General features: G+C 44.5%; 1 protein-coding gene across 1 annotated transcript in view; it reads right to left on the reverse strand.

Annotated features, from left to right (window-relative positions):
• The window catches only part of LNP1 (leukemia NUP98 fusion partner 1), a 51,224-nt gene extending 29,109 nt beyond the window's left edge, over nt 1–22,115 (reverse strand). The window contains exons 1-2 of the mRNA XM_069945758.1: nt 21,755–22,115; nt 6,729–6,989 (exon numbers count right to left, since the gene is read on the reverse strand). Of these exons, the coding sequence (XP_069801859.1) occupies nt 6,729–6,989; nt 21,755–21,913 (420 nt within the window). The 5' untranslated portion in view covers nt 21,914–22,115. The remainder of the gene's footprint in view (nt 1–6,728; nt 6,990–21,754) is intronic.
• Nucleotides 22,116–25,618: the final 3,503 nt, after the last annotated feature.

A 25,618-nucleotide genomic window follows, 5' to 3' on the forward strand; every position in this document is an offset into this window, starting at 1 on the left:
GAATTATCCCCCTGGAATTTGCCTCATAAGGGTCTTCTTCTGGATGAACACACTTGAGTTTTAGGTCCTGCAGCTCTGCCAGCTGCAATGTCATTCCCCCAGATGAGTGACTGTCCTCTCAGCCAATCAGTGACTGGGGCGGTACACTGCCTTAGTCAATGATTGGCTGAGCGGGCAATCACTCAGCCGAGCTGTGATGTTGCTGTAGAAAGAGCTCAGTACGTGACGTACCTGGTTTCCAGCAGAAGATGACAGCCGGCTGGTGTGAACGGGACCCAGAAGCGGCACAACGGAGGCACGGGGACAGGTAAGTTCACTTGTTAATAATTTTCTCACACCCCTCCTACTTGCCTGCTGATTTTAGGGTGCATGGGACTTCCTCTTTAAACCTGATGAACTCTTGTCTTTTTTCAGGCTTATCAATTAGGAAAGGCTGCATTCTCACGTTCTGTGTTCCGCACGGAAAACGGACGTGGAATGCCTCTTTTCAAACCCATTCCTGGCTTTGGCTGAAAAGATCTATAAGATTATCTGTCAGACATCTTATAGTGTAATAGGGCCCTAAGCCTCCCAGCATTACAAAGTTGCAGATAAAGCTTGCCAGGGACTTGTTTACATCTCAGAAGGGAGGCGGAAGGAGGGGGAGACAGAGAGAGAGGCTCACACACAGATTTTTGTGGTTTCAGCAGAAAGCAGCAGCTGAGAACTGGGGGAAGGAGACTGAATAGATAATAACAAGTATGGTAGGAATTGTTAGTCTCACCATGGGCAGCAACATATCAAAAGTTATGTTTGACTGGATACCCCTTTAAGCATTTGTAAAGATGCTTGTTAAGATATTCTTGAAAAATTTAATAAAATAAGAGTAACCCTAAAAAGAGGCAAGTCCAGCGTATTCATACTAAACACAAAAATGGTAAGTGAGGCTCCCCTCTATCCAGTGACTTTTAAATCTAGATCCAAGCCATCACAGTGATGAATCTATGACCACTATACAAGCCGTTTCCAAACACGGACAGGAAACTTTAAAAAGTGACACTGTCACCCCCTTTGTGCATTCTGACATCTCTAGATAGGTTTAAAGGGTAAATTTAGCATTTTTCATACCATATTTTATATCATATGTCATGGTGTTTGTTCAAGTAAAAAGTGTCCTTTTATCAACGGCAGATTGTATCAAGTGGGCGTGGCCTCATGGCACTTGCACAAATTAGCCCCACCCACAACAGCACAGTTGGCCCCGCCTCCTTGACACCCATTGGTTGGCCGTCGTAAAGGGGGTGTGGTCTAGACCTTTCGGCCAGCCTGGTCCAATGGCCGGCGAGGGGGCGGGGCCAACTGTGTCGTTGTATGCGGGGCTAAGTGGCGCTAATGCCACAAGGCCACGCCCACTTAATACAATCTGCTGTTGATAAAAGGTCACTTTTTACTTGAACAAACACCATGACGTATGATATAAAATAAGGTATGAAAAACGCTAAATTTACCCTTTACACCTGTGTAGAGATGTCAGAATACACAAAGGGGGTGACAGTGTCACTTTAAGGACAGAGCCTGAAATGGCCTTAAGGACAGAGACAAATTTTATGAATATGACCAGTGTCACTTTAGTCTTTAATAACCTCGGAGTGCTTTTACCTATCCGGCTGATTCTGAGATTGTTTTCTTGTGACATATTGTATTTTACATTATAGTGTAAAAAATTTAATATTTAATTTTCACGCCACATTGTTCCACATTTGTGCCCGTCACCAGTGGGGTCCATATGCTCACTACACCCCTTGATACATTCCCTGAGGGGTGTAGTTTCCATAATGGGGTCACTTGTGGGGGGGGGGGGTTTAACTGTCTTGGCAACACAGAGGCCTTTTAAATTCAACATGGCCCTCAAAATCCATTCCAGCCAAATCCAGCCTCAAAAACCAAATGGCGCTCCTTCCCTGCGGAGGCTTACCCTGCACCCGCATGGCGCTTTATGTCCACATGTGGGGTATTTCCGTACTCAGGGGAAATTGCTCTACACATTTTGTGTTTTTTTAAAATCTTTTAACCCCTTGTGAAAATGAAAAAATCAAGACAAGATCAATAATTTAGTGTAAAAATTAAAATTTTTTTACACTAAATGTTGGTCTAGCCTTGATTTTTTCCGTTTCCACAAGGGGTTAATAAAGAAAATGAATGCAAAACCTGTAGGGTAATTTCCCCTGAGTACGAAAATACCCCACATCTGGACATAATGTGCCATATGGGCACAGGGCAAGCCACCAAAGGGACAGAGTGCCATTTAGAGGCTGGAATGGAGGATGGAGGCCATGTCGCAATTACAAAGCTCCTGTGCTGCCAGGACAGTAGAAACCCCCGACAAGTGACCCCATTCTGGAAACTACACCCCATAAGGAATCTAACGAGGGGTCCAGTGAGCATATGGACCCCACTGGTGAAGGGCACATATGTAGAACATGGGCCGTTAAAATAAAAAATACAATTTTTTTCATTTTTACGGAACAAATGTGTCCATCACCAGGGGGCCATATCCCCGCTGCCCCCCTTGTTAGATTCCTTATGGGGTGTAGTTTCCAGAATGGGTCACTTGTGGGGGGTTTCTACTGTCCTGGCCGCGCAGAGGCTTTGTAAATGCATCATGGAATCCTCTAATGGGAATGGCGACCATATCTATTTAGCTGGGGAAAAGGGACAATTCTAATTTATTTGGGGGTATTAGGCCAATTATTAGTTTATAAGGTTGAAAATGACAGGTGTCCATCAAATTCAACCTGTGTTGATCCAGAGGAAGGCAAAAAACCCTCGTAAGGCAGACAACAGTAGCCTCATCACAGGGGAAAAATTCCTTCCCGACTCCATATTGGCGATCAGAATAATCCCCGGATCAACGTGACCCCTGAAATAGGAATAAGGGACAGAATTTAGATAATGTAGAACCCCAATGACGTGTGGTGCGCCTTGAAGCGATCCTGTATGCAGAGGCCGGGGCGATCAGGACAGGTGTCACACTGGAAAATGGTGTCCTTCCTGATCCCCCTGTTACGCCACACTCTGCACTTCTTCTGGGGTCTCCTGTTCTCCAGTGTGGGGGACGTCACCTGGAAAATGTTTCCCTGGTGCGATACGGGGTCCTTCATATCCAGAAGCGCTGGGTCCGCTCGATGGCTGCTAAATATTAGGGCCCTATTACTGCTTCTGATATGTTCGGATCGTGCCGCAATCTACAGTAGCTCAGGCAGCGAGGGACCGGAAGAGGGGGTGCTGGTATAAACGTTATTCCCGTACAGGTGGTAACCTTTATCCAGCAGTGGGAAGATCAGTTCCCGAACGATCTTCCCACTAACTCGGAGGATGGGGGGGCATCTGGGGTCTGGATTCGGGTGTGCCTTCCCTCATACACTGTAAGGGTACGTGCACACTGCGGAATGGCGAAGGATAACCCTTTGTGCATTCCGCAGCTGGCACGTGTCTCCGCTCATGTCACACTCCATTCTATGTACAGGCTGATTCCGCCCTCTGTCCAAAGAATAAACGTGTTCATTCTTTGGACGGATGATGGAATCCGCACATGCATAGAATGGAGTCTATGACATGGGCGGAGACACGCGCCCGCATCAGTCCGCCGGCAGGTGCCAGCTGCGGAATGCACAAAGGGTTATCCTTCACCATTCCGCAGTGTGCATGTACCCCAAGTCTGTAAGTGTACCCTGAGGTACTCTCACAGAGTTTGTAGAATTTCACGCCATACCGTCATCTGTTATTGGGACTGTACTGGCGGAAAAGACGTGTCTGGGGGGCAGTGTACGCTACGCTACCCCCAGACACGTCACTGGATGATGAGGATGAATGGAGGAAAGAAGGATCCCCCCAATCATCCCCACTGGGGGCCATCTTTATACGGGGACTAGTATATGGGGTATGTAAATGTGTAGTGGTGTAGTGTAAAACTTTATTTCGTGTAGTGTGGTGTAATGTAGTGTTTTTTTATTTATTTATTTTTTTACAGTAAGAAAAAATATGCACAAGCCAAAAAGACAGAAATGGCTGCACATCTCACCCATGGCTGACACGAAAGCTTATTCAGCTACATTTAAAACCAACATAAGAAGGTCCGGAGGGCCCTTTGGGGTCTGGTCCTGTGACAATGGGGTTGCAGGGCCATTCCATGGCCCCCCTTCTCTGCTTGCACATGTTTTGCGGGGATTGTGGTCGCTGACCGGCACAGTGATGTTTTTTGGTTAGGGACTCATGTGTATCAGAAGACCTGCACGTGGTCTTTCGTGTCAGCCATGGGTGCGATGTGCAGCCATTTCTGTCTTTTTGGCTTGTGAGTAAGAAAAAAATATACCTACGCCAAGAAAGGAGCTGCTGATAAATGCCGCACTTATGTGCGGCACTTATCAGCAGACAGTGGCGGTAGGATATAGGGGGGAAAAATGCCCCTATTCCAAAAAGGAGGAGTTGCTGATCAGCTCTCAGCAGCGATAGGGCACATAAAAAGAAAAAAAAAATGTAATTCACTGATTAGCCGCTAGGGGGCAGTAGAGCGACGCTGCCGAAGACTTCCGAAGCCCGAAGAGCCGAACATTTCCGAAGATTTCCGAAGTTAGACTATGCTGGACCCGACTGAACCCGGAAGCGACGCGACCAAGACGCGAGGACGCCGCGGACCGCCGAACGCTGCTCCGGACGCCCAGATCTGGTGAGTATAGTGCACCTACACTATACACACCTGTTCTGAACCCCTCAGCTACCTAGCCCCCGGGGACGGCAATCGTGGGGGTGGCATCGGCGCCATCTTTTCCCCGGACACTTATGGCGAATAGTGCTGTCTCGGACAGCACCAATCGCCATTGCTTTCCGGGTCACCGATGAACCGGAAAGCTGCATTTAGCTGCTATATGCTGATCTGTGTTGATCAGCATATAGCAGCGAACGTCGGCACGGGGGGGGGGGGGGGGGTGTTAATCACGCCCCGTGCCGACAAGCAGGGATGGCCATCTTCCCCGATCGCTGTGTGTGAACATCGGGGAAACATCGGGCGTAAATGTACGTCCATTTGCATTAAAGCCCACCCTGCGGGGGCGTACATTTACGCCTGATGTCGTTAAGGGGTTAAAGGATGCTATAATACATTAGTCTCTACTCACATCATCAGCAAAAAGTCACCCAATTCCAAGATTAGGCAATACTCCCTTCAAAGGGTACCCCAAAGAGTAATTTTTTATTACATTGCTTTAATAAAATTATATTACTTCATAATATAATTAAAGTGACTCCGTACCCACAATCTGTCCCCCCCAAACCACTTGTATCTTCGGATAGCTGCTTTTAATCCAAGATCTGTCCTGCGGTCCGTTCGACAGGTGATGCAGTTATTGTCCTAAAAAACAACTTTTAAACTTGCAGCCCTGTGCCAAACTGGTGTGGCCTAGATTGTGTATGCATTAGGCTGGCACAGCCCCTCCATCCCTCCACCCCCCCCCCCCTCCTTATCACTAGGAATGCTCCAGGCAGATTGTCTCCTATTCATCGCCTGTGAGAACACTGCACATGTGTTGGATCGTTAAGGCACCTGTGCAGTTTTCACCGCAGAGGAATAGGAAAAATCCTGCCAGTGGCATTCCTAATGATGAGGAGGACACAGATATTGTTGGCCACAGCTGTTTGGCACAGGGCTTCAAGTTTAAAAGTAGATTTTTAGGACAATAACTGCATCATCTGCCGAACGGATTCCAGGACAGATCTTGGATTTAAAGCAGCTATCCGAAGGTACAAGTAGTTTGGAGGGGACAGATTATGGGTACAGAGTCGCTTTAATATCCAGGCATGATGGGAAATGTAGTTTGGAAAAACTGGAGAGCCACTGGTTCCCCATCCCTATACTGGTGCATATAAAGATAGAAACATAGAAGATTGTTGGCAGAAAAAGACCTAGACTAGGCCTTATCTAGTCTGCCCTTATATTACTAAGGTGTATGCTGGACTTTTGTAACATTTGGATTACCTGGGAACTCTGCCTCTGTTTGGATGGTTGTTCCACTTTAACTTGGAGTCCATTGTAAGACCTAGAGACCCATTATGGCGGACTTTGCCTGGAAAGGTCACGACTAGTCAGACACTGTGTAATGAAAGGTTATGGTAGTGACTATTTTTCTTAACACTACACTGCATAGCTGGTTATTGTATGCTGCTATGTGGGTACTCTAAGATCCAAAAAGTATTGTATGCTGCTATGTGGGTCCTCGAAGATCCAAGAAGTATTGTATGCTGCTATGTGGGTGCTTGAAGATCCCAGAAGTTGAGTCCTACATGGGACATGGTGAAGGAATTAGACAAGGGACTCACTGAAAGCCATCACCAAAAGCAACCATAGATACAATCTAAGGCTATGTTCACACATCATATGGACAATGGCCATTGTTTGGTGCTCCAAAACAACGGCCATTGTAATAAGTGTAAAACAACTGTGTCGTTGCATTGAAATCAATGTACAACGTCCGGAAATACTTGGCATGTTAATTACTGCATGGGCCGTATCAAACAACAGCCGTTGTTCACTACACTGTGTGAACAATGACTGTCGTTTGGATGGACTTCAATGCAACACATTTCATCATGAAAAGAATGGCCTTCATTTTAATTGAAAACAACTGCCTTTCTTTTCGTAAAATGTACGTTGTGTGAACATGGCCTAATTCTTTCATAAAGTCATACGTACTTACCAGAGAAGTGGAGCGCTTGGTCCGGAAGCGTAGCTGCTTATCGAACGATTCGGAGAATTCTTGTATAGAATTTGAGCGTTTTTTCTGTCCCTTGCTCTCAGGCACTGAGGCTTCTACTGAGAATATTTTGCTTAACTTGGAGTGGTTGTTGCTTTTGGTGTCTTTATCCCCATGAGGTTCTTTGCATCCCTTCAAATATACAGGAGATGGTGCCTTGGGAGCCGAATGGAACCTGGCCACATGCATGGCAGAGAGCTGGGCCTGGAAAAAGAGAATGGAAATTCAGCAACCATAAAGAGGAAATGGTATCACCTGTACATGGTATTACCTATATAGGAGGATTACCTATGGTGAAAGCCCCCAGTCTGTTAGGTGCCACTAGCTGGGATGGGGAACCTTCAGCCCTCTAGGTGTTGCAAAACTACAATACCCATCATGTCTGGACAGCCTTCGGCCCTTGACCTAACAACTGTCTCACAGATAGAAACATGAATTGAGACTGACAGATTCACTTTAACCTCAACCACTGATACACCTTTTTATGGTGGTCCGGCAGAGCTGAGCCTGCGCTATTAACAGTGCATACACCTGAATGCAATTACTGGGAGCAGACTTCAGTATTTTCAGTATTGATCATGCACACACAGCCCTGACAGGTACTGGACCTGTCAGGGCTCTGATCTGCACCTCCGTAGCAAAGAGCAGGCCAATCGGTTGCTAGGGCTGCCAAAGGGTAATACTTACTTCTGTGGCAACCTCTGCAGATTAAGTTTGCCTCAAACTTAGGCTGCTTTCACACATTCCGTGTTCTGCACAAAACACGGACGTGGAATGCCTGTAACAGACTTCTCCCCCCACAGAACGTGTGAATGGAGCCTTAATCAGCAGAGCACCAATCTGACTGATCATTGCTATGCAAAAGCATAGCATTGATCAGTATGCGCAATTCAAAAATTTCATATAATAGTCCGCTAGGGGGGCTTAAAAAGTGTAAATAAAATAGCTATAGATGAAAAAATGACGAGGTTATAGAAGTCAGAATCAGAGATGAGTGAATGTGCCGAGGTTCGGGTTCGTATGAACCTGAACTCTCGGATTCTGATTCCTGCTGTCTGCCCGCTGCGTGAAGAGGGTGGATAAAGCCGGAGGACCGCCTGGAAAACTGAAATACAGCCATAGCCATAGGCTGTATCCCAGTTTTCCAGGCGGTCCTCTGGCTTTATCCACCCTCTTCACGCAGCGGGCAGACAGCAGGAATCAGAATCCGAGAGTTCAGGTTCATACGAACCCAAACCTCAGCAGGTTCGCTCATCTCTAGTCAGAATATGGCGATTCAAAACCATCTTATTTTCTAAAATGTTTTATTCATTTTTAGTAAAGTTAGTAAAAAAAAACACAAAAAGTATATAAACCACTGTCGCTGTAATCGTACTGACCTACAGAATCGTACTGACCAACAATGTGGGAGCAAAATTCCTTAATAGGTGCAGAATTACAGGTATTTTTCAGAGCGTCTTATGATAAAATAAAGATCATTAAAAAGGTCTATTTGCCCTCAAAAAGTATGGCTCATTACATTGGAAAATGGTTCTTTGAATATGAGGAGCTACAAATGTGCAAAACATTTTATACCAGGGAAAGGGTTAACAATCCAAACTGACAGCATTAGAAATCTGTGTCCAGGTATAGAACCCAGAGACAGGACAGCACTGCGGCCAGTGATTGGCTGAGCGAGCTGTCCATCTCGGAAGTTGAGGTGGGATCATTCAGCCAGGGAACAAAGATGATGTAAGACAACACTTGGGGAACGCGGACAGGTAAGAGTAACCTTATGTTTGTTATGTTCTGCATCTGGGCAGCAACATATTAAAAGTAAGGCATCAGAGAACTCCTTAAAATGGAACCTATCACCGTGAAAATTCAGTTCAGTGCACGGGAATCATGTTATAGAGCAAAGGATTAAAGATGCCAGAAAGTGTAATTTACTTCTGTTAAAAAAAAATCTCCAGTCTTCTAATACTTATCAGCTGCTGTATGTCCTGCAGTGTTTTCTTTCCAGTCTAAAGAGCAGGAGGTTTATTTATGGGGATTTCAACTGCTCAGGGCAGTTCCTGTTTAGGACAGAGGAGGCATCAGAGAGCAAAGAATACACAACTTTCTGCATGGCATACAGCAGTTGATGAGTACTGGACTACTGGAGATTGTTTTAATAGAAGTAAATTACAAATCTCTGGCACTTTCTGCCACCTGTTTGTGGTGCACTACCGGTCACTTGCCAGATGGTGAAGTGTGACGCCACTACTGTGGTGGTTGGTCGGGATATGGCTCAGCCAGATGTTATGCTGTTGTGACGCCAGTGCCGGTTAAGCACACAGGTATGGTGGCACATCTGCTTTTATTATAGGGAGGCTGGCTATATCCTTTTCCCTGTGGTTGGTGACCTGCCGGGCTGTGAGAGGGTCCCTTGGGCGCTTATCTCGGTGGTCCGGAGTGGAGTTGTGACCCACCTGGACTATTGGTACCGCCACCCACAGAAAAGGGAGATGGCCCAAGGAGAATACCATAAATAAACTCTTCTTTACTGCAGGAATACTTGGTACAGTGGTATACAATAGACTTCTGACTTGATAATATACTTTTGACTTAACTGACAAGACTTGTGCTGAGAGCGTGAGAGGTAGAATAGCCGTGCTGGCTTAGTTGCGTGCTGAGAAGTAAAGAAAGTTCAGAGAAGTAGAGAGGAGGATGTAGGGAGTCCCAACCCAATGTAGTACTGTGCTCTGCCGAAACGTTAGAAATAGAATAAGAATACTTGAGAGTAGAGAGAATACTTGTACCCAGGGCCGGCGTCAGCACCCGGCTGACTAGGGCAAGTGCCGGGGCTCACAGCTCCTCTGGGGGCCCACTCCCGTCTGTTACTACATTTTTTTTCTGTTAGTAAAACAAAAAAGTGTAGTAACAGAGGGGACTGGGCCCCTAGAGGCCGCATGTGACAGTTAGGGGCCCGCCGATACATACTGGGGTCCCCATGGCACATCACGTCTTCCTTCCAGGGCCGGCTGGAGGTGTAAAGTACCTTTGATGAGGTCATGCCCATGTGACCAGTCTCTTGTTTGAGATAGGCTATCTTCCTCTGCTGGGATTTCTATGGGGCAAGGAGAAAGACCTGTGATGATGTCACAGGTCATGTGATCGGACACCTGATAGAGGTTAGAAAGGTAGGCTGTGTAACCTAATAGTGTTCTAGTTGTTTTGGGTATACAGGTCCTGCAGTGAGATGTCTATCTATCTATCTATCTATCTATCTATCTATCTATCTATCTATCTATCCATTATATATATATATATATATATATATATATATATATATATATATACACAGTATATATATATATATATATATATATATATATATATATATATATATCACTGCAGGACCTGTATTAAGGAGAACTAGAGGTCTCAGTTGTTCATGTGTTATATATGTATATAATATGAACAGCTGGGGCTTGTAGTTCCAGGGCCATTTTAAGCATTGTGCAAGCTGGACCTTAGGGTAAATTCACAAGGGTGGATCCGCAGCGGACTAATGGTGCGTTTACACAGGCAGATTTATCTGACAGATTTTGGAAGCCAAAGCCAGGAATGGATTTGAAAAGAGCAGAAATCTCAGTCTTTCCTTTTTGACCTGTTCCCTGTTTATAGTCTGTTCCTGGTTTTGGCTTCAAAGATCTGTCAGATAAATCTGCCTGTGTAAATGCACCATTAAAGCTGCAAATTCGCCACTAAAACCGCTGCAGATCCTTCCCCTGTGAATTCCAATGTGATAACATACTCGCAGCAGGATTGTAATCCCGCTGCCAGTATATAAGTCCCAGCCCCATTAACCCCCACCACCCCGGGTTTTACATTACCTGCACCGCTATCCGGCCGCATCTGAAGCTCCCAGAGGTCCCCCACAGCCAATCAGTGGCTGCGGCTGGGCAACACACTGATTGGCTGGGCGGCAGAGCAGGACCCCGTGCAGCCAAAGCCAGGTATTGTATGGAGACAGCGGTGCGGGAGCCAAAGGGGTTAAGGGAGCGGCTGCATTACATACACACAGCCGTCTTTCAGACCACTGCGAGTATGTAGTGATAGGGGCCTTCCAGGACCTCGCATCGTAGCAGAAACTCGCAGCAAGTTTTCTGCTGCGAGTCGGTATGTGTGAAGGTACCCTTACTCAGCAGTGATAGTTACCCCCATCCTGTCACTGGGTCTGACTCCTCCAGAGTCCTGACTACCGCAGAGATCAGGAGAAACAGGAGGAGAAAGATATGCAGCAGCCGCATGTTTCTTCTGCTGCAAATCTTTCCTCGCCTGTATCTCCATGATTTGCTCCTCCAAGGGGCCCGCCGAGGCTCTGTCGCCCAAGGGCCCACAAAAACCTGGAGCCGGCTCTGCTTGTACCCGTGTTTTGACTTCCTTGTCTTTGCACCACCTGTTGCCCCCCAGTCCTATGAGGGTGACACAAGCCCCAGATCTTGTTACCTGAGTTGAGCAGAGTGGTCAGAGTTTTCTGGTTACACCCGCGCTGCGAGATAGAGTATGTGGGCTCTAGCAACTTTGCTTTAGGGTGCCTTCACACCTACCGGATTCCCCCATCAGCCCACCCCCAGCCCGTCGCCGAGAGCATACAGTACCTGCTCGGCGGCGCGGCTGCAGTGAGGCTGCCGGCTCCGGTCCCGCTCAGATCAGCTGAGCGGGACCGGAGCCAGGAGCATCACTGCAGCCGCGCCGCCGAGCAGGTAATGTATGCTCGCGGTGGCGGGCCGGAGATGGGCTGATGGGGGGATGTGGCCGGGATGTAGGGGCTGCGGGCACCAGGGAGTTAAAGCACATACTCACAGCGGGATGTCAATCCCGCTGCGAATATGTGCTATCATTAGGGTGAATTGATACCGGATCCGCAGCGGTTCTCGCTTCGAATCTGCAGAAGTGAGATCCGCTGTGGATCCGGTAGGTGTGAAGGCACCCTTATTCAGATCAGTCCCTCTTTCTTCAGGATACTGTCCTGCACCTTTAGACTTGTTCACGGTGTGGGCTGGGATGATGCCTGACTTTGTACTCTCTGATAGTGTGAAGACGTGCTGTTTTCAAGAAAAGAGTGTCCGTATGTAATACCTGCTGTGAGTGGGTGAGAAGAGAGTGCAAGAGAAGAAGGAGAAAAGAGATAGGTAGAGCAGAGGAAAGAGCTCTCATTGGTGCACAAATCACAAACAATAACCCCTTGAGTACTACAGCTGTGCAATACTTAAACATGCAATATACACATAGCAACATCTAGTGGCAAAACTTAGGTGTTACTTCATCACCACTTTTACTTAGAGTACAGGCTTTTGCAAGGGGTGTATACACCAACTTGTGGGACACCACAAGTTGATTTGAAAGATAAAAAGCTTTTGCTGACCTACCCCTTTAATGTGCTACAACTGACTGCTAAATCTGTATTCTTGATCCCATATGATTATTCACCGCTATAACCAGTGATTGGCTGAGCAAATATTTCCAGCATGTCAAAGAGAGAAAAAGAGGTGCCGTTTAGCCAGTGTTGGGAACACCTGGAATGGTGGCGACGGCAGATCAGCCAGGTTGAGCCTATACCGTAATATTTTTTGAGGGTGGACAGCATTTTTTTATTCTCATACAGCTCATTCCAGCTGATCTCTGCCAGTAGGATGGGAGCTACAAATCCGTCTCTACTTCATGAGCTTCGGCAGTAAATGTGTTTTCTCAATGTTATTTGGATTATTCTGTACAATCTATGCGGCAATACCTGCCCTCTGACTTGTAAATCCAAAACTGCCCATTGTCTGTACAATAAATGAAAAGTTTTCTAAAACTAGACCTGAGCAAACCTGCTTGGCAGAGTGACAGAATGAAACATAGAGCGGACATGAAAACATAGGCCTGGTATAAAACTGTACGGATCAATGAATAATTAGATGAGTGGATAAATCAATGAGCAGAAACATCATAACACAGCAAATTTAATTAAAGGGGTACTCTGGCGGAAATCTTTTTCTTTCAAACCAGCCTCTCCTACTCTGGACAGTTCCTGACATGGACAGAGGTGGCAGCAGAGAGCAATGTGTCACACTGGAAAGAAAATACAATTTCCTGCAGGACATACAGCAGCTAATAAGACTGGAGATTTTTAAATAGAAGTGAATTACAAATCTGTAAAACATTCTGAAACCAGATGATTTAAAAGAAAAAGATTTTTGCCGGAGTACCCCTTTAACTACTGTGTCAGTGGTGATATAAAGACTACTAGAACATACTGGTGCTTTAACTAGTTAAGGAACTTGCACTACTAAAGATTGATCACAATTTTGAGGTGTGTTGCTTTAAAATCCCTGTTTTTTCCATAAGTATAAAGGGTCAGACTAATGCTACGTTTACACGAAACGATTATCGGGCGAATTTTCGCAATAACGATCGAATTCAAACGATAATCGTACGTGTAAAAGCGGCGAACGATCGAAAAATCGTTCATTTTGATCTTATAACATGTTCATAAATCGTCGTTCGCCGATCGCAAAAAATTCGCCGATCGTTCCGTGTAAACAGTTGTCGCACGATAGTCCGGCCGCTCGCAGCCCCGCCCGCCGCCCGGCTTCCTGCTCATCTGCAGCCCGGCCCCACGGTCAACCGCAGCCCCCTGCGCCACTCCGGTCGCCACCCCCGCTCTGATCGCCCCCCGCCGCTCCGATCGCCACCCCCGCCGCCCCGATCGCCACCCCCGCCGCTCCGATCGCCACCCCCACCTGCCGCGGCTCCGATCGCCTCCCCCCCCTGGCTCATCTCTTCAGCCAATCAATGCAAGGCAGCACTGATTGGCTGAAGGGGAGCCAAGGCAAGGCAAGGCTGAAGATGGGACCCGGGGATGTCGGAAGACCTGCTGCGCGGAACAAGTAACGTATGCTCTTTGCCGCGGCGGTGGGGGCGATCGGAGCGGCGGGGGGGGGGGGGGGGCCATCGGAGTGGCGGCCTGGGGGCAATCGGAGCGGCGGCCGGGGGGGCGATCGGAGCGGCGGGGGTGGCGATCGGGGCGGCGCAGCGGGCTGCAGGTTGAGCGGGCGGGCCGGGCTGCGGGCGTGCGATCGCAAAACGATTTTTCCGTACGATATATCGTACCGTCTAAACGCTGATCGTTATAAAAAAAAAAACGTTACTTCGAAATCGTTAATCGTACGATTGGGCCAATAATCGCCTCGTGTAAACTTAGCATAATGGTGCGTTTACACAGACAGATTTATCTGACAGATTTTTTAAGCCAAAACCAGGAACAGACTATGAACAGGCCATATAGGAAAGATTGTGATTTCTCCTCTTTTCAAATCCATTCCTGGCTTTGGCTTCCATTTGGCTTCCCATTTACACAGAAAGATTATCTGACAGATTATCTGCCAAAGATTTGGGTTGCTAGAAGTTTGTACTTGCACCCTGTTGCTGCTAAAAGAACAAGAGGCGCCCTTCATATAATTTTTTGTTGATGTTTTCAGTTCTTTATCAGATCTCAGTGCCAAACTGATTGACCTGGAAGAAATTGCTGACAAAACTGATGCAAGGAAGCAGTTTGAGCTTTAGCTTTGGCTGTCCAGGGATGATGGGAGTTGTAGTTTTGCAACAGCTGGAATAATCAATGTTCCCTACCCCTGCTATATTTATTTTTGCTGCTGCCTCTGTCCGTAAAAGGAACTGTGCAGAGCAATAGCAAATCCCTATAAAAACTGAAATAAAACATCACTTTCTGCAGGACATACAGCAGCTGGTAAGTACCGGAAGACAAGATTTTTTTAATAGAAGTAAATTACAAATCTCTGGCACCAGTAAATATGAAAGAAAACATTTATTGATGGACTAACCCTTTAATGTGGAGCATGACCTATGTAAATCTGGAAGGTTTATCACAGGACAAAACCTGTCAAAAAAACAAGGGTTTGCTTAGCAAATCTGTCGGTTGTCGGTTATAAAGGGCACAAACATGACGTTTTGGAACAAAAATGATGGGTTTGTCAGGTTTTGGGACAATTGCACAATTTGCTGCTGGGAATACCTTAGTAAATCAGCCCCATTGTCTTGGATCTGAAGGTTATACTCCAGGATCCCAGGAGATAACAATTGAGGATATGTTCGTGTGGTGACCTCCCGCGGTGGTGTGGAGGAGGTACGGCCGGTCACTTGCTAGGTGGTAAAGTGTGACGAAATGTCGTGATTCCAGTGCCAGTTGGGCACACAGGTATGGGGGCATACCCGTTTTTGGTTGAAAGGGCCAGTTACACCTTTTTCCCCTGTGGACAGTGTCCTGCCTGGTTGATAGGGGGTCCCTTGGGCTATTGTCACGGTGGTCCGGAAAGTAATGGTGACCCACCCGGACTATTGGCACTGCCACCCACAGAAAAAGGGATTGACCCAAGGAGTGTGTGTGTCCTGTGTTGGTTCTTGACAAGGAACCACAGAGTCTCTTTATTATAAATAATATCTTTTCTCCAAAGTTACTTGTATGCAGAAGCTCATACAGCTTTGCATTGACACAAGATTTCACACTTAATAAGACACTTGAGAATGTAGGATGTAGTACAGACATGAATACTTGAAGAGAGAGAATACTTGTGCCCGTGTTTTGAGTCCTTGGTCTTCGCAACCACCTATTGCCCTTTCAGTGTCGGGGGACCCGTTATAGTGCGTGACACAAGCCCCAGACCTTGTTACCTGGGATGAACGGAATGATGTGGGTTCCCTGCTGACACCCACACTGCGAGATAGAGTTCATAGGCTTCTAGCAACATACAAACACACAATAACCCTTACAGTACTACAGCTGTGCAGCAACTAAGTACATATACTTATAATAGCGACATCTTGTGGCGAAACTTTAACACTACTACATCACCACTTACTTACAAAAAGTACAGGCTTTTGCGAAGGGTGTAACTAGTAGCAACACCCGTAGACACCACACCACCTGTGGACACCACATTCGGCCTATGAATCCTTCAAAGTGGGCAGCACTGGTTGTCAGCTCTTATACCAATACATAAGTCACATGTAAACGCATTCAATCCAGCTATATAACTCCCTATATACCTTCAGCCTTGTAACTTTGTATTCCGTACATTCTCTGCAGGGTTATTTTACCCATAAAACAATAGCCTGATATTAATCTGATAAATTGCATTCTCTTACTTTTAAACCCCAAGTACAATGAATAGAAAGCAAGAAGCGAAGTATGAACGGAGATCCTATTGGTGCTGTAAGTGGAGCACCACAAGATTTACAGATTATCCTCTTTACAGATGACACTAAACTCGAGACGAGCGATAGAAATGCAGGATGTAATATTTGTTCCGATGGATTTAGAACACTGGGACATGGCGTCCAGTCATAATATCTCAGTGATATAGAAGCTTAATAGCACGCACAGGCAGAATGCTTTAGATTAGGGAAGTGCTGCCTGATAATAGTGTCACGTCTTACCGGAATGTAACAAATGCAAATTTTGGATTGTGTATTGTGTATCTGGGTAATTATTACAGTATCATGGACACTAATCCCTTAAACTTCTCCGCTTAATCAAAGCAACGTGAAACCGACTGATCACTTGGACACCATTATGTCTATTGTAAATGATATTCACATGAAAGAGAACGCTCTTATATATATATATATATATATATATATATATGTATATATATATATATATATATATATATATATATATAGTACATATACACACACTGCGGTTAGCTTAGGCTGGGTTCACACTAGGTTTATTTCATCCATTTTTGCAAAAAATTACATTGCATTTTTGTGCATCCATTTTGATCCCTTATTTTCATTTACCATAATAGTCGACCACATTTTTGTGTACGTTAAAAAAAGGAATGTGTTTTTAACCTTTTTTTTTTTCTAATAATGGAAGCCAATGGAAAAACAGATCAAAACGGATGAACACAAATGCAGCTGTTTTTCCATCTGTTTTATCTACCTTTTTTTTTGCAGAAACTGATGAAAAAAAATGTAGTGTGAGCGCAGCCTTAGGCTATGTTCACACATTTTATCTTTTGTATTAATCACGGCCGTTGTTGCAAACTGCAACAACGGTCATCTCGTGATTAATGCAAAAGATAGATTGCCATAGAAGTCGGAGGGAATCCTGGCCAGAGTGTATACACATGGGGGGGACTTATAAAGACCGGCATACAAGTACGCCAGTCTTATATTAGGCCCCGCCCCTTTTCCCCAGCAGGCGCACGTCTCTTAGTAAATCCGGCTGGACCCACTAACTTGCGCCCAGCAGGTGTAGATTTGGATCATGATTAAAGGAGGCGCTGGAGGAGGCCACACCTCCTTCCCGCCTTTTCACGCCCCCCCCCCAGCTCCCCCAGCCCCAGCCCGCCGGGAAGAAGGGGCGAATCTGCACCTTCTCCCTGGCGTACGCTTAGGGCATACGTTTCATAAATGTCCTCCATAGTACACACTCCGCCTGGGATTCCAACTGGCCGCACGGAAAACTGACATGTCAGTTCACACAATGGGGAGTGCAGCTCCAGCCACACACTCCATTGTGTGCTATAGTGAATTGGGATGTGGGCGAACAAGAATGCACCTGCATCCAAATTCAGCACAGATGAACTTCATCTGGCCGATACGGTAGTACTGGTCGGGATGATCTTCACTGACACCGGTCGTTCTTTGACACGGCTGGGTCACAGAACGGCCGGTGTCATACCATGGTAAAGCTAAGTAAATAAAGTTAAATCTAGTCTAGACAATGCTTTGTGAGCTAAATACATAAAGACTCCAGGTTGTTTAGCTCAGAGTATTGCCTATGGCTTCTGTAGTCATTATGCCATTCTCTTCACTATCTACCAGTTGGATACCTATCAATGTGAATACAAAAGTGACATCTTGTTACGTATACGCTATTCCCAATACAATCAATACGTGTGATCACAGCTATTTTGGCCGCCCAGAGCTCCTCCGGTTGGCCCAGACACTGGACCCAATAGGGGGCATCAATAGTCCAGAACGTCCAAATCCTATCAGGATCTCATTGTGGAGCCACTCGCTTACTACCAGGGCCTACATTTTATTAGTTGTTCCAAAAATATTTTATATCATTAATATATTGTCAATAATAATTATATCAATATATTGTTATTATTAATTATATTTTCTATATAAATAGAATCATTTCTATTTATCATTTCTTCTGGTGTATCCCAGCCAAACACTGGCAGATATGTATACAGTATACAGATAGGGGCGGGATATATCACACAGAGACAGAGGAGCAGTTACCCATAGCAACCAGATATCAGCTTTCATTGTAATAAAGGCCTATGAATAATGAAAGTAAGAATCTGATTGGTTGCTATGATGCCCCCTCCTTCTTGTTTGACAAACTTCACGCATAGTGTGGATATTGATGGAGAAAGTCATTAAAGGGGTGGTCCAATTTTTCCTACTAGATATTTCCTCCCTTGATGTCCACTGTCCACAGCAATGTAGTCACCCATTTATTGGGGAATCAAGTGACCGGTGACATCATGACTCTTCATAAATTTCCATATATCAGTATAGGGATGCCAATGGAGGCAGTGATGCAGCAGGCCCAGTCACTTTAATGGCGTAAATGTAGTTGGCTAGTTTCCATATTTAGGCCACTTCCTTAAAGGGGAAATCTTTTTCTTTCAAATCAATTAGTTTCCGAAAGTTATACAGATTTGTAATTTTCTTCTGTTTAAAAATTTCCAGTCTTTTTAGTACTTATCAGCTGCTGTATGTCCTGCAGGAAGTGATGGTATGAACATGTCAGGCTACTGAATAGTACATAGGCGAACAAGAAATTAAACAAAAGCCTGCAAAATTTCAGGAGTAGAAAAACTGGCCTTTTACAGTTTTCTATGTTAAAGAAACTCTGTCAGTAGTTTTCTGCTGTCCTATCTCAGGGTAGCATAAACTAGTGACAGGGAAGCTGAACAGAATGATGTATCACTTACATTGTTCCGTGCAGCTGATCCAGAGAGATCCTCCTGAATAACCTGGACAATAAGTAGTCCTCTCCATTATGTGCATGAGCCCAGTAGTCCTGGATATTCATGTGAAGCAGAGAACTCCGCCCACCAGCTGCTGATTGGCAGCTATCTATCCATGCTATGTATAGGCAGTGAACTGTCAATCAGCAGCTGGAGGATGGGGGAGGGGTGTGGCAAGAATCCTATTCTCCTGCATATTAGGAGAACGGCTGAACAGAAAGATGTAAATGATACACTGATCTGTTCAGCATTTCTGCTTATGCTGCCCTCATTGAAGGCGACATAAACCTAGTGGCAGATTGCCTTTAAAGTTGAATAGACCATGTCACCTCCAAAACTACCCCTAAACTAAAGTATAGTAAATGACATAGAAGATATTGATTCTTTTAAAAAATGTTTCCCTCTTTCTACTCACTTGCATGTCCCCACGGCAAACAAGGCCTGCTGATGCATACAGAGGACTACTTTAACTTGGGAAATAATGAACTCCCTAAACTGAGGGCTTATAGCAGGGGAACAGGGTAGAAAGATTTTAAAAAATGCTGATTTTTAAGGGTAGCTTCACACACAACGTATCCACAGATTTCGCTGCAATGCCCATTTACTCCAATGGTCTGACATACTCACAGCGGGGTGATGAGTATGTCAAACACATCGCCATTAACCACCACGGCGCAGGAAGATACTTTACCAGGTCCCTGCTCCTGCCTGCATCAGGGCCTCCCGGCGTCTCTCCCAGCGGTCAGCCAATCAGAGTTCTGCGGCAGGGCAGCGCACTAATTGGCAGCCCATTGAAGTGAATGGGCAAGTATCCGCAACAGATTTCACAGCGAATTTGCAGCAAGAAATCTGCTGCAGATACGTTGTGTGTGAAGCTACACTTAGAATAAACATCTGTCAAGCTATTTGCTAGTTACTAGTTTAGAGGGGTTCAGAAGTGACAGTCACTTTAAACAAAAGATTCAGTTTTTGCGAAAATTATTGGGTGACTGTGCCAATAATATGACCAATAAAACCAAAAACGAAATCTCTTAATTTCCGGCATCAACAAAATATATCAGTAACCTCATAAATACTGCAGGACAAAAAATGTTATAACTGACTTTTTTATGTTACAGGTTTATTTGGCATCCTAAGAAATGTATGATCTTTACATGTAGATTGGACTTCTTTTGCAATAGAAAAAAAAAAAAAAATATATATATATATATATATATATAGATACTTTCTCAACTAACACAGTTGTACAAGTTGTATATTTTTATTAATAGTAATTTAGCAAGTTTGCCTTCTTTTCCTTATATGCCGCTCTTTCCTCCCATTGTTGACAGCTCATTGTCTAGGTTATCGACCACCAGTCTACTCTAAAACAGTGGTCTGGCCAGGGCCGTATTTACCACTAGGCACCCGTGGTCCGGTGCCTAGGGCAGCACCTTGCAGGGGGGCAGCACCAGGGAGCAGGGGAAGGAAAAAAACATTTTTATTTTTTTTTTATTTTTTTAGTCTACAACCTCTGGTTCAGACTTGCCAGTAAATCTGGTGTCTTTTCCAGGGGGGTGGGGGGTATGGTGGTATTGGTCAGGTCTGGTAAGGCCAATCGGTGTGTGAAGATGGGGCGTCTTCAGGTTTAGTGCCTAGGGCAGCAGCAGTTGTTAATACGGCCCTGGGTCTGGCTGGTGAATATATAGCTATAATGTAGATGTATAGTGATGCAGTGGACACACTATATAATATGTATACTATATCTATTTATACACCCACCAGACCACTGCTTTTAGAGCAGAGTGGTGATCTGTAACTTAGAAAACGATCTGTCAACAATAGGAGATAAAGAGCAGCATATCAGGAGGAAAGTTAGATAAATGAATGTATATGCAAAAATATTTAGCTTGGCAAGTCCTATAAGTATAATTATATTAGTTGAGATGAGAAAAACCCTTTATTGTGCGTTCACACCTACAGGATCTGCAGCTGATTTTCTGCAGCAGATTTCATTTAAATAACTGAACACAGCATTAAATCTGCTGCAGATCCTGTAGGTGTGAACGCACCCTTAAGGTATATTGTTGATACAGTGGTACCTCGGTTCTCGAACTTAATTGGTTCCGGAAGGCAGTTTGAGAACCAAGCAGTTTGAGCAGTGTCTTCCCATAGGAAATAATGTAAATGTGATTAATTAGTTCCAGCAGCCACCAATAATTACCTACAATACTCATTTATTACACTGATAAGTGCTCAGTATAATTACTACAGTACATTACAGAGCAGCACTATATACTGTACAGGACATTAAACATAAGAAATGTTCATCAGAACCAGCAATTATAGTACAGTAGTCACCAACTCCTCACCCATCCTTTACTGTATAGCGTCCCCCCCATCCAAGCACTGTAATGTATGGGAGATGGTGGTGCACTGCCTGTACTACTACTGCACTGTATATGCACTCCAGCAGTCTTATACAGCACTGTACTGTATGTGAAGCCTCACCACTGCTTAACTCGCCAGGTACAACCCACCATCCACGCTCGCAAAAACGCTCGAAAAATGTTCGAAAACCGAGCAAAGTTTGGATTCCAAACACTACTTCAGGGTAAATTTTAGTTCGAATACCAAGCAGTTCGAGTTCCAAAGCGTTCGAAAACCGAGGTATTACTGTATATATCAAGATCAGCTTCATGGCTTATAAAAAAAAATAATATTATAAGGTGAATGTTAAAGCTTATACAAACCTTTGATGGCATGGTGCCACCTTTTCTCGTTATAGTTATTTATTCTTAAAAATTAATGTTCTATATTTTCCCCTGAATTTGATTATTTTGTCTATTTTCAAATATAATATCAATCCAAAAAAAATAAAAAATTTACAAATATTGTATGAATGTGACCCTCTTCTCACTACTCGTTCTGATTTCCTTATGGCTGATAAAAGTTACATACCGGGCAAGGAAGAGATGCTCTCCTCTCGGACAGTGCACGGGATTGCCTTTTCCTATGGCTCCTGAGGTCCTTCTCACTCTCTTCGACCCCACTATGCCCCCAGAAACTGCTCATCCATTTGGCAAAGTGAATGTCATCATCGTCTTCCTCGTATTCCATGGAAGAAAGGCCCAGGTCTGGGATTCTCCCACCGGTGTAGTGAAAAGCCAGGACAAGTTGTTGAGTGTTCCTGTCAACTACTGAGCGGCTATAGCTAGTGAAAGGTTTAGATCACTCCAAGCCGCCCCCCTCTTAAGCTGACTTTAAGGAAGGGAGGGAAAGAAAAAACAACAAAGCAGCAGTTCAAGCCACGGTTTTTATATAAGCCAATCCCTTGTAATCTATTTATCAGAGGGGAAGGGAGAGGTCTTTTAATCTTTCCATTACATTGATTCCAAACTCACACAGCCTAAAGGGTGCTAAATGCAAGTAGCACTGGGTCTGTCCAGCTCCCCTGCTGCCCATTGCATCTAGCTGTCAATAGCTGTCAGGTCTGGCAGACAAGAACATGCCTTCTAGGTACAGTATGTGCTATGATTTCAATAAGGCAGCAGCTATGAAAATTGGAATGGACATATCGACAATTGCCAGAAACTGGCAGAGTTGTTATGGAGGTTTAACAGGCGCTGATGATGTCTCGATCAGGGGGGCGGCTATTACGGGAGCTGAATGTAACACAGGCTGCAGAGAGACTCACAGAGGCCTTTACCCTGCTCAATAATAATAATAATAATCCCTGAATGCAAAAATGTAAAGAAGAACATATTACATGGCTTCCTGAGGGCAATCTTACAACAGACGAGCATAGTACAATTAACAGAGGTGGCTGTATTATTATTGAATAGGCTGTGAAAATTAAATTAGACAAGAAGTAAAAGCTACAACTTTTTATATGTTTTTAAAGTGTCACTGTTGTTACAAAAAACTTTGGACATGTGATAAAGATATGCCAAAAGTTCTGATCGGTCCAGGTCTGAGTGTTCATATCTGTACCGATCAGGAGAAGACCGCGCTGCAGCACATCCTTTTCCCCCAGTTAGAAAAACAAAACAGGGCTCCATAGAGCTCCATTATAGGTCTCTTTTTTTACTCTTTTTTTTTTTTTTTTTTGGGAGAGTGGACGTGCTGTAGTGCGTCCTCTCCTGGCTTGTTCTCCTGATTAGTACAGGTGTGAACACTCAGACCTGGCCCAATCAAAACTTTTGACATATCTCTATGACATGTTAAAAGTTTTTTGTAACAACAGTGACACTTAAAATGTGTCTTTGCATTGTTGCACTTTTTCCATTTACTTAAAAGCCCTAGTACACATAGCGAACGTGAAAACTGTAGTAGCTGTAGTTATATGGGCGCCAAACGTTCTTCGGGACCCACTCAGCATGTTATATCTGCAAACAGAAATGCAAAAAATCAGCGAACTACCACACGTTGAAAGAGAACGATTAACATCTTTTTGTTCGTCGTTTGATCACTGGGTATAATTACACGGGCAGATAATCGCTCATTTTTGGTCGTTATAGCCACTTTTTAAACGATAATTGCTCCATGCAATAGGATCTTTAGTCTATGGGTTTCAGCCATAATAGGTGCAAGTGATGTTTAGCTTAATAAGGCAGCATTTAGTCCTGGACCTCTGAGCTATCATAAAAATCTCAATTGACATTTCTTTAACGCTGGAAGCTAACTGGCGTAAATTTCATCACCTCATGTATCCTACACATTTTAGGAAGTAACTAAGAGGGAAATTTATCAAACATGGTGTAAAGTGAAACTGGCTCAGTTGCCCCTAGCAACCAATCAGATTCCACCTTTCATTCCTCACAGACTCTTTGGAAAATGAAAGGTGGAATCTGATTGGTTGCTAGGGGCAACTGAGCCAGTTTCACTTTACACCATGTTTGATAAGTCTCCCCCTAAAAAACTCTTAGGTTAACTCTGCACCAACCACATCAGATCTTAGGGTCCTGTTAGACTAAGTGAATTTTAACGATTACCAATTAACGATAAATGGTCACATACAATCGCTTTTTGGAACGACCTGAAATCATTCGCCATAAACCAAAAAACAATAGTCGTTAGTTTTGACTGTTATCACGATCGCTTACTCCTACTGATCCCAGCAAAAAAACAAACAATGAGTACATTAACAGGACTATTAGCGAACGATTAGCAGTGATTTTATGGACAACTTAAAAAAATGACACTTGAGTGTTTTCAATCGTTGCCTGTATACACATGGAATGAATATTGTTTAAATTCGAACAATATAACGATTTTTCGCATGATAATCGTCCCGTGTAATAGGGCCCATAGGGTACTATTACACGGAACTATATTCGGCCGAATCGGCCTTGTTCAGCCGATTATCGTTCCGTGTCAGCAGCACAAAGATCAGCTGATGATCGTTGATATAGGTTCTGACCTATAATTGTCGCCCCCAAAAACCGCGCACTGCTACGTGTAATAGCCGATCTAGCAGATCCACAGTTTGTTCACAGTTCTGCCCAAAAAGAGCAAGATCTACAGAAAAGGAGGTTATTGGCAGGTTTATTGGTGCACACAGTAGTACACAAGAGATGTGTTAGGAGTATGATCTGTATTCATAACTATATTTCATGCTAGAAGTTTACACCCATAGTAAAGAATCACAGAGAGACCTAGTAGCTCATTAATCCTATGAAGGACTGCAGCCCGCTTTCTAACATTCATTCTTATTGTTATTATAACTATAAAAATGACAAAGATTACATGACTGGAGCGGAATTAACAAGGAAGCGTGATCACAGGAATATTAAACATCTGGTCTGAAGCCTGACGCTCTAGAACTGCTGCCTGTGAACTATACTCAGGAAAACCTTCTGAAGTATACGCTGAATGTAAGGCCTGGCATACAATTACATAACTTCAGCATAGACTGAAATTCTAGCAAAAATGCATAATAGGAAGAAATTGTATTGAGGACATATCATGCTTTCCAATACAGTAAGGGCCCTATTCCACGGGACGATTATGGTTCCGATTAAGTAAGTCTTTCGAATCTAAACAATAATCGTTTATTTGAATAGCAGTTAACGATTAACGACCGAACGAGAAATTGTTGATCGTTTAATAAGACCTGGACCTATTTTTATCGTTGCTCGTTCGCAAATTGTTCACATTGAATAACATGTTGTTCGGTTGTTAGCAGTAGTGACGAACGCAATAGCGACGACAAGACAACCGCAAGAACGATCATAAGTAACAATTATCGTTCCATGTAAATGGGTGAATGATTTCAGGTCTTTCGCAATAGCGGTCATTTGGATCGTTTATCGTTAACGATTATGCCAATGATAAATTAGGCGGAATTATGCGGGAAGATCCTGCTTTTCTCAGTGTGTCATTGCCCGTCTATGGGAGAGTGCGTGCTTCTCCGCTGCGTGCTTCTTCACTGTCACTTCCTAGAGCGGAGAGCGGCAGCAGCGGGCGCTCTCCCAAGGACAGGATATGACACACTGACAGGCGGTGTAACTTTCCTCTTAATTTACTCAGTGTGAACATACTCTTAAAGGAGAAGTCTGGGGATTTTAAAAATCCGACAGGGGTAGGGGGGGAATTTGATAACATATAGGCACTTACCTATCCCTGTACCCATGGTGAGCAGCAGGAATGGGAGCCACACCAGAAGTCTTTCCTCCCATTTGCGATGACGTCACGACTCTGGGGGAAAATGCCTGTCCCAGCTGAAGGACTGGCTGCCCAATCAGTGACTGGAACTGCGTCCCATCCCAGTCTTTGATTGGCTGAGTGAACACTCGAGATCCTGGAGCCCAGCGGGGGTCCCGA

This window comes from Dendropsophus ebraccatus, chromosome 11, assembly GCF_027789765.1.
Source record: "Dendropsophus ebraccatus isolate aDenEbr1 chromosome 11, aDenEbr1.pat, whole genome shotgun sequence".
In the NCBI taxonomy this organism is placed as follows: domain Eukaryota; kingdom Metazoa; phylum Chordata; class Amphibia; order Anura; family Hylidae; genus Dendropsophus; species Dendropsophus ebraccatus.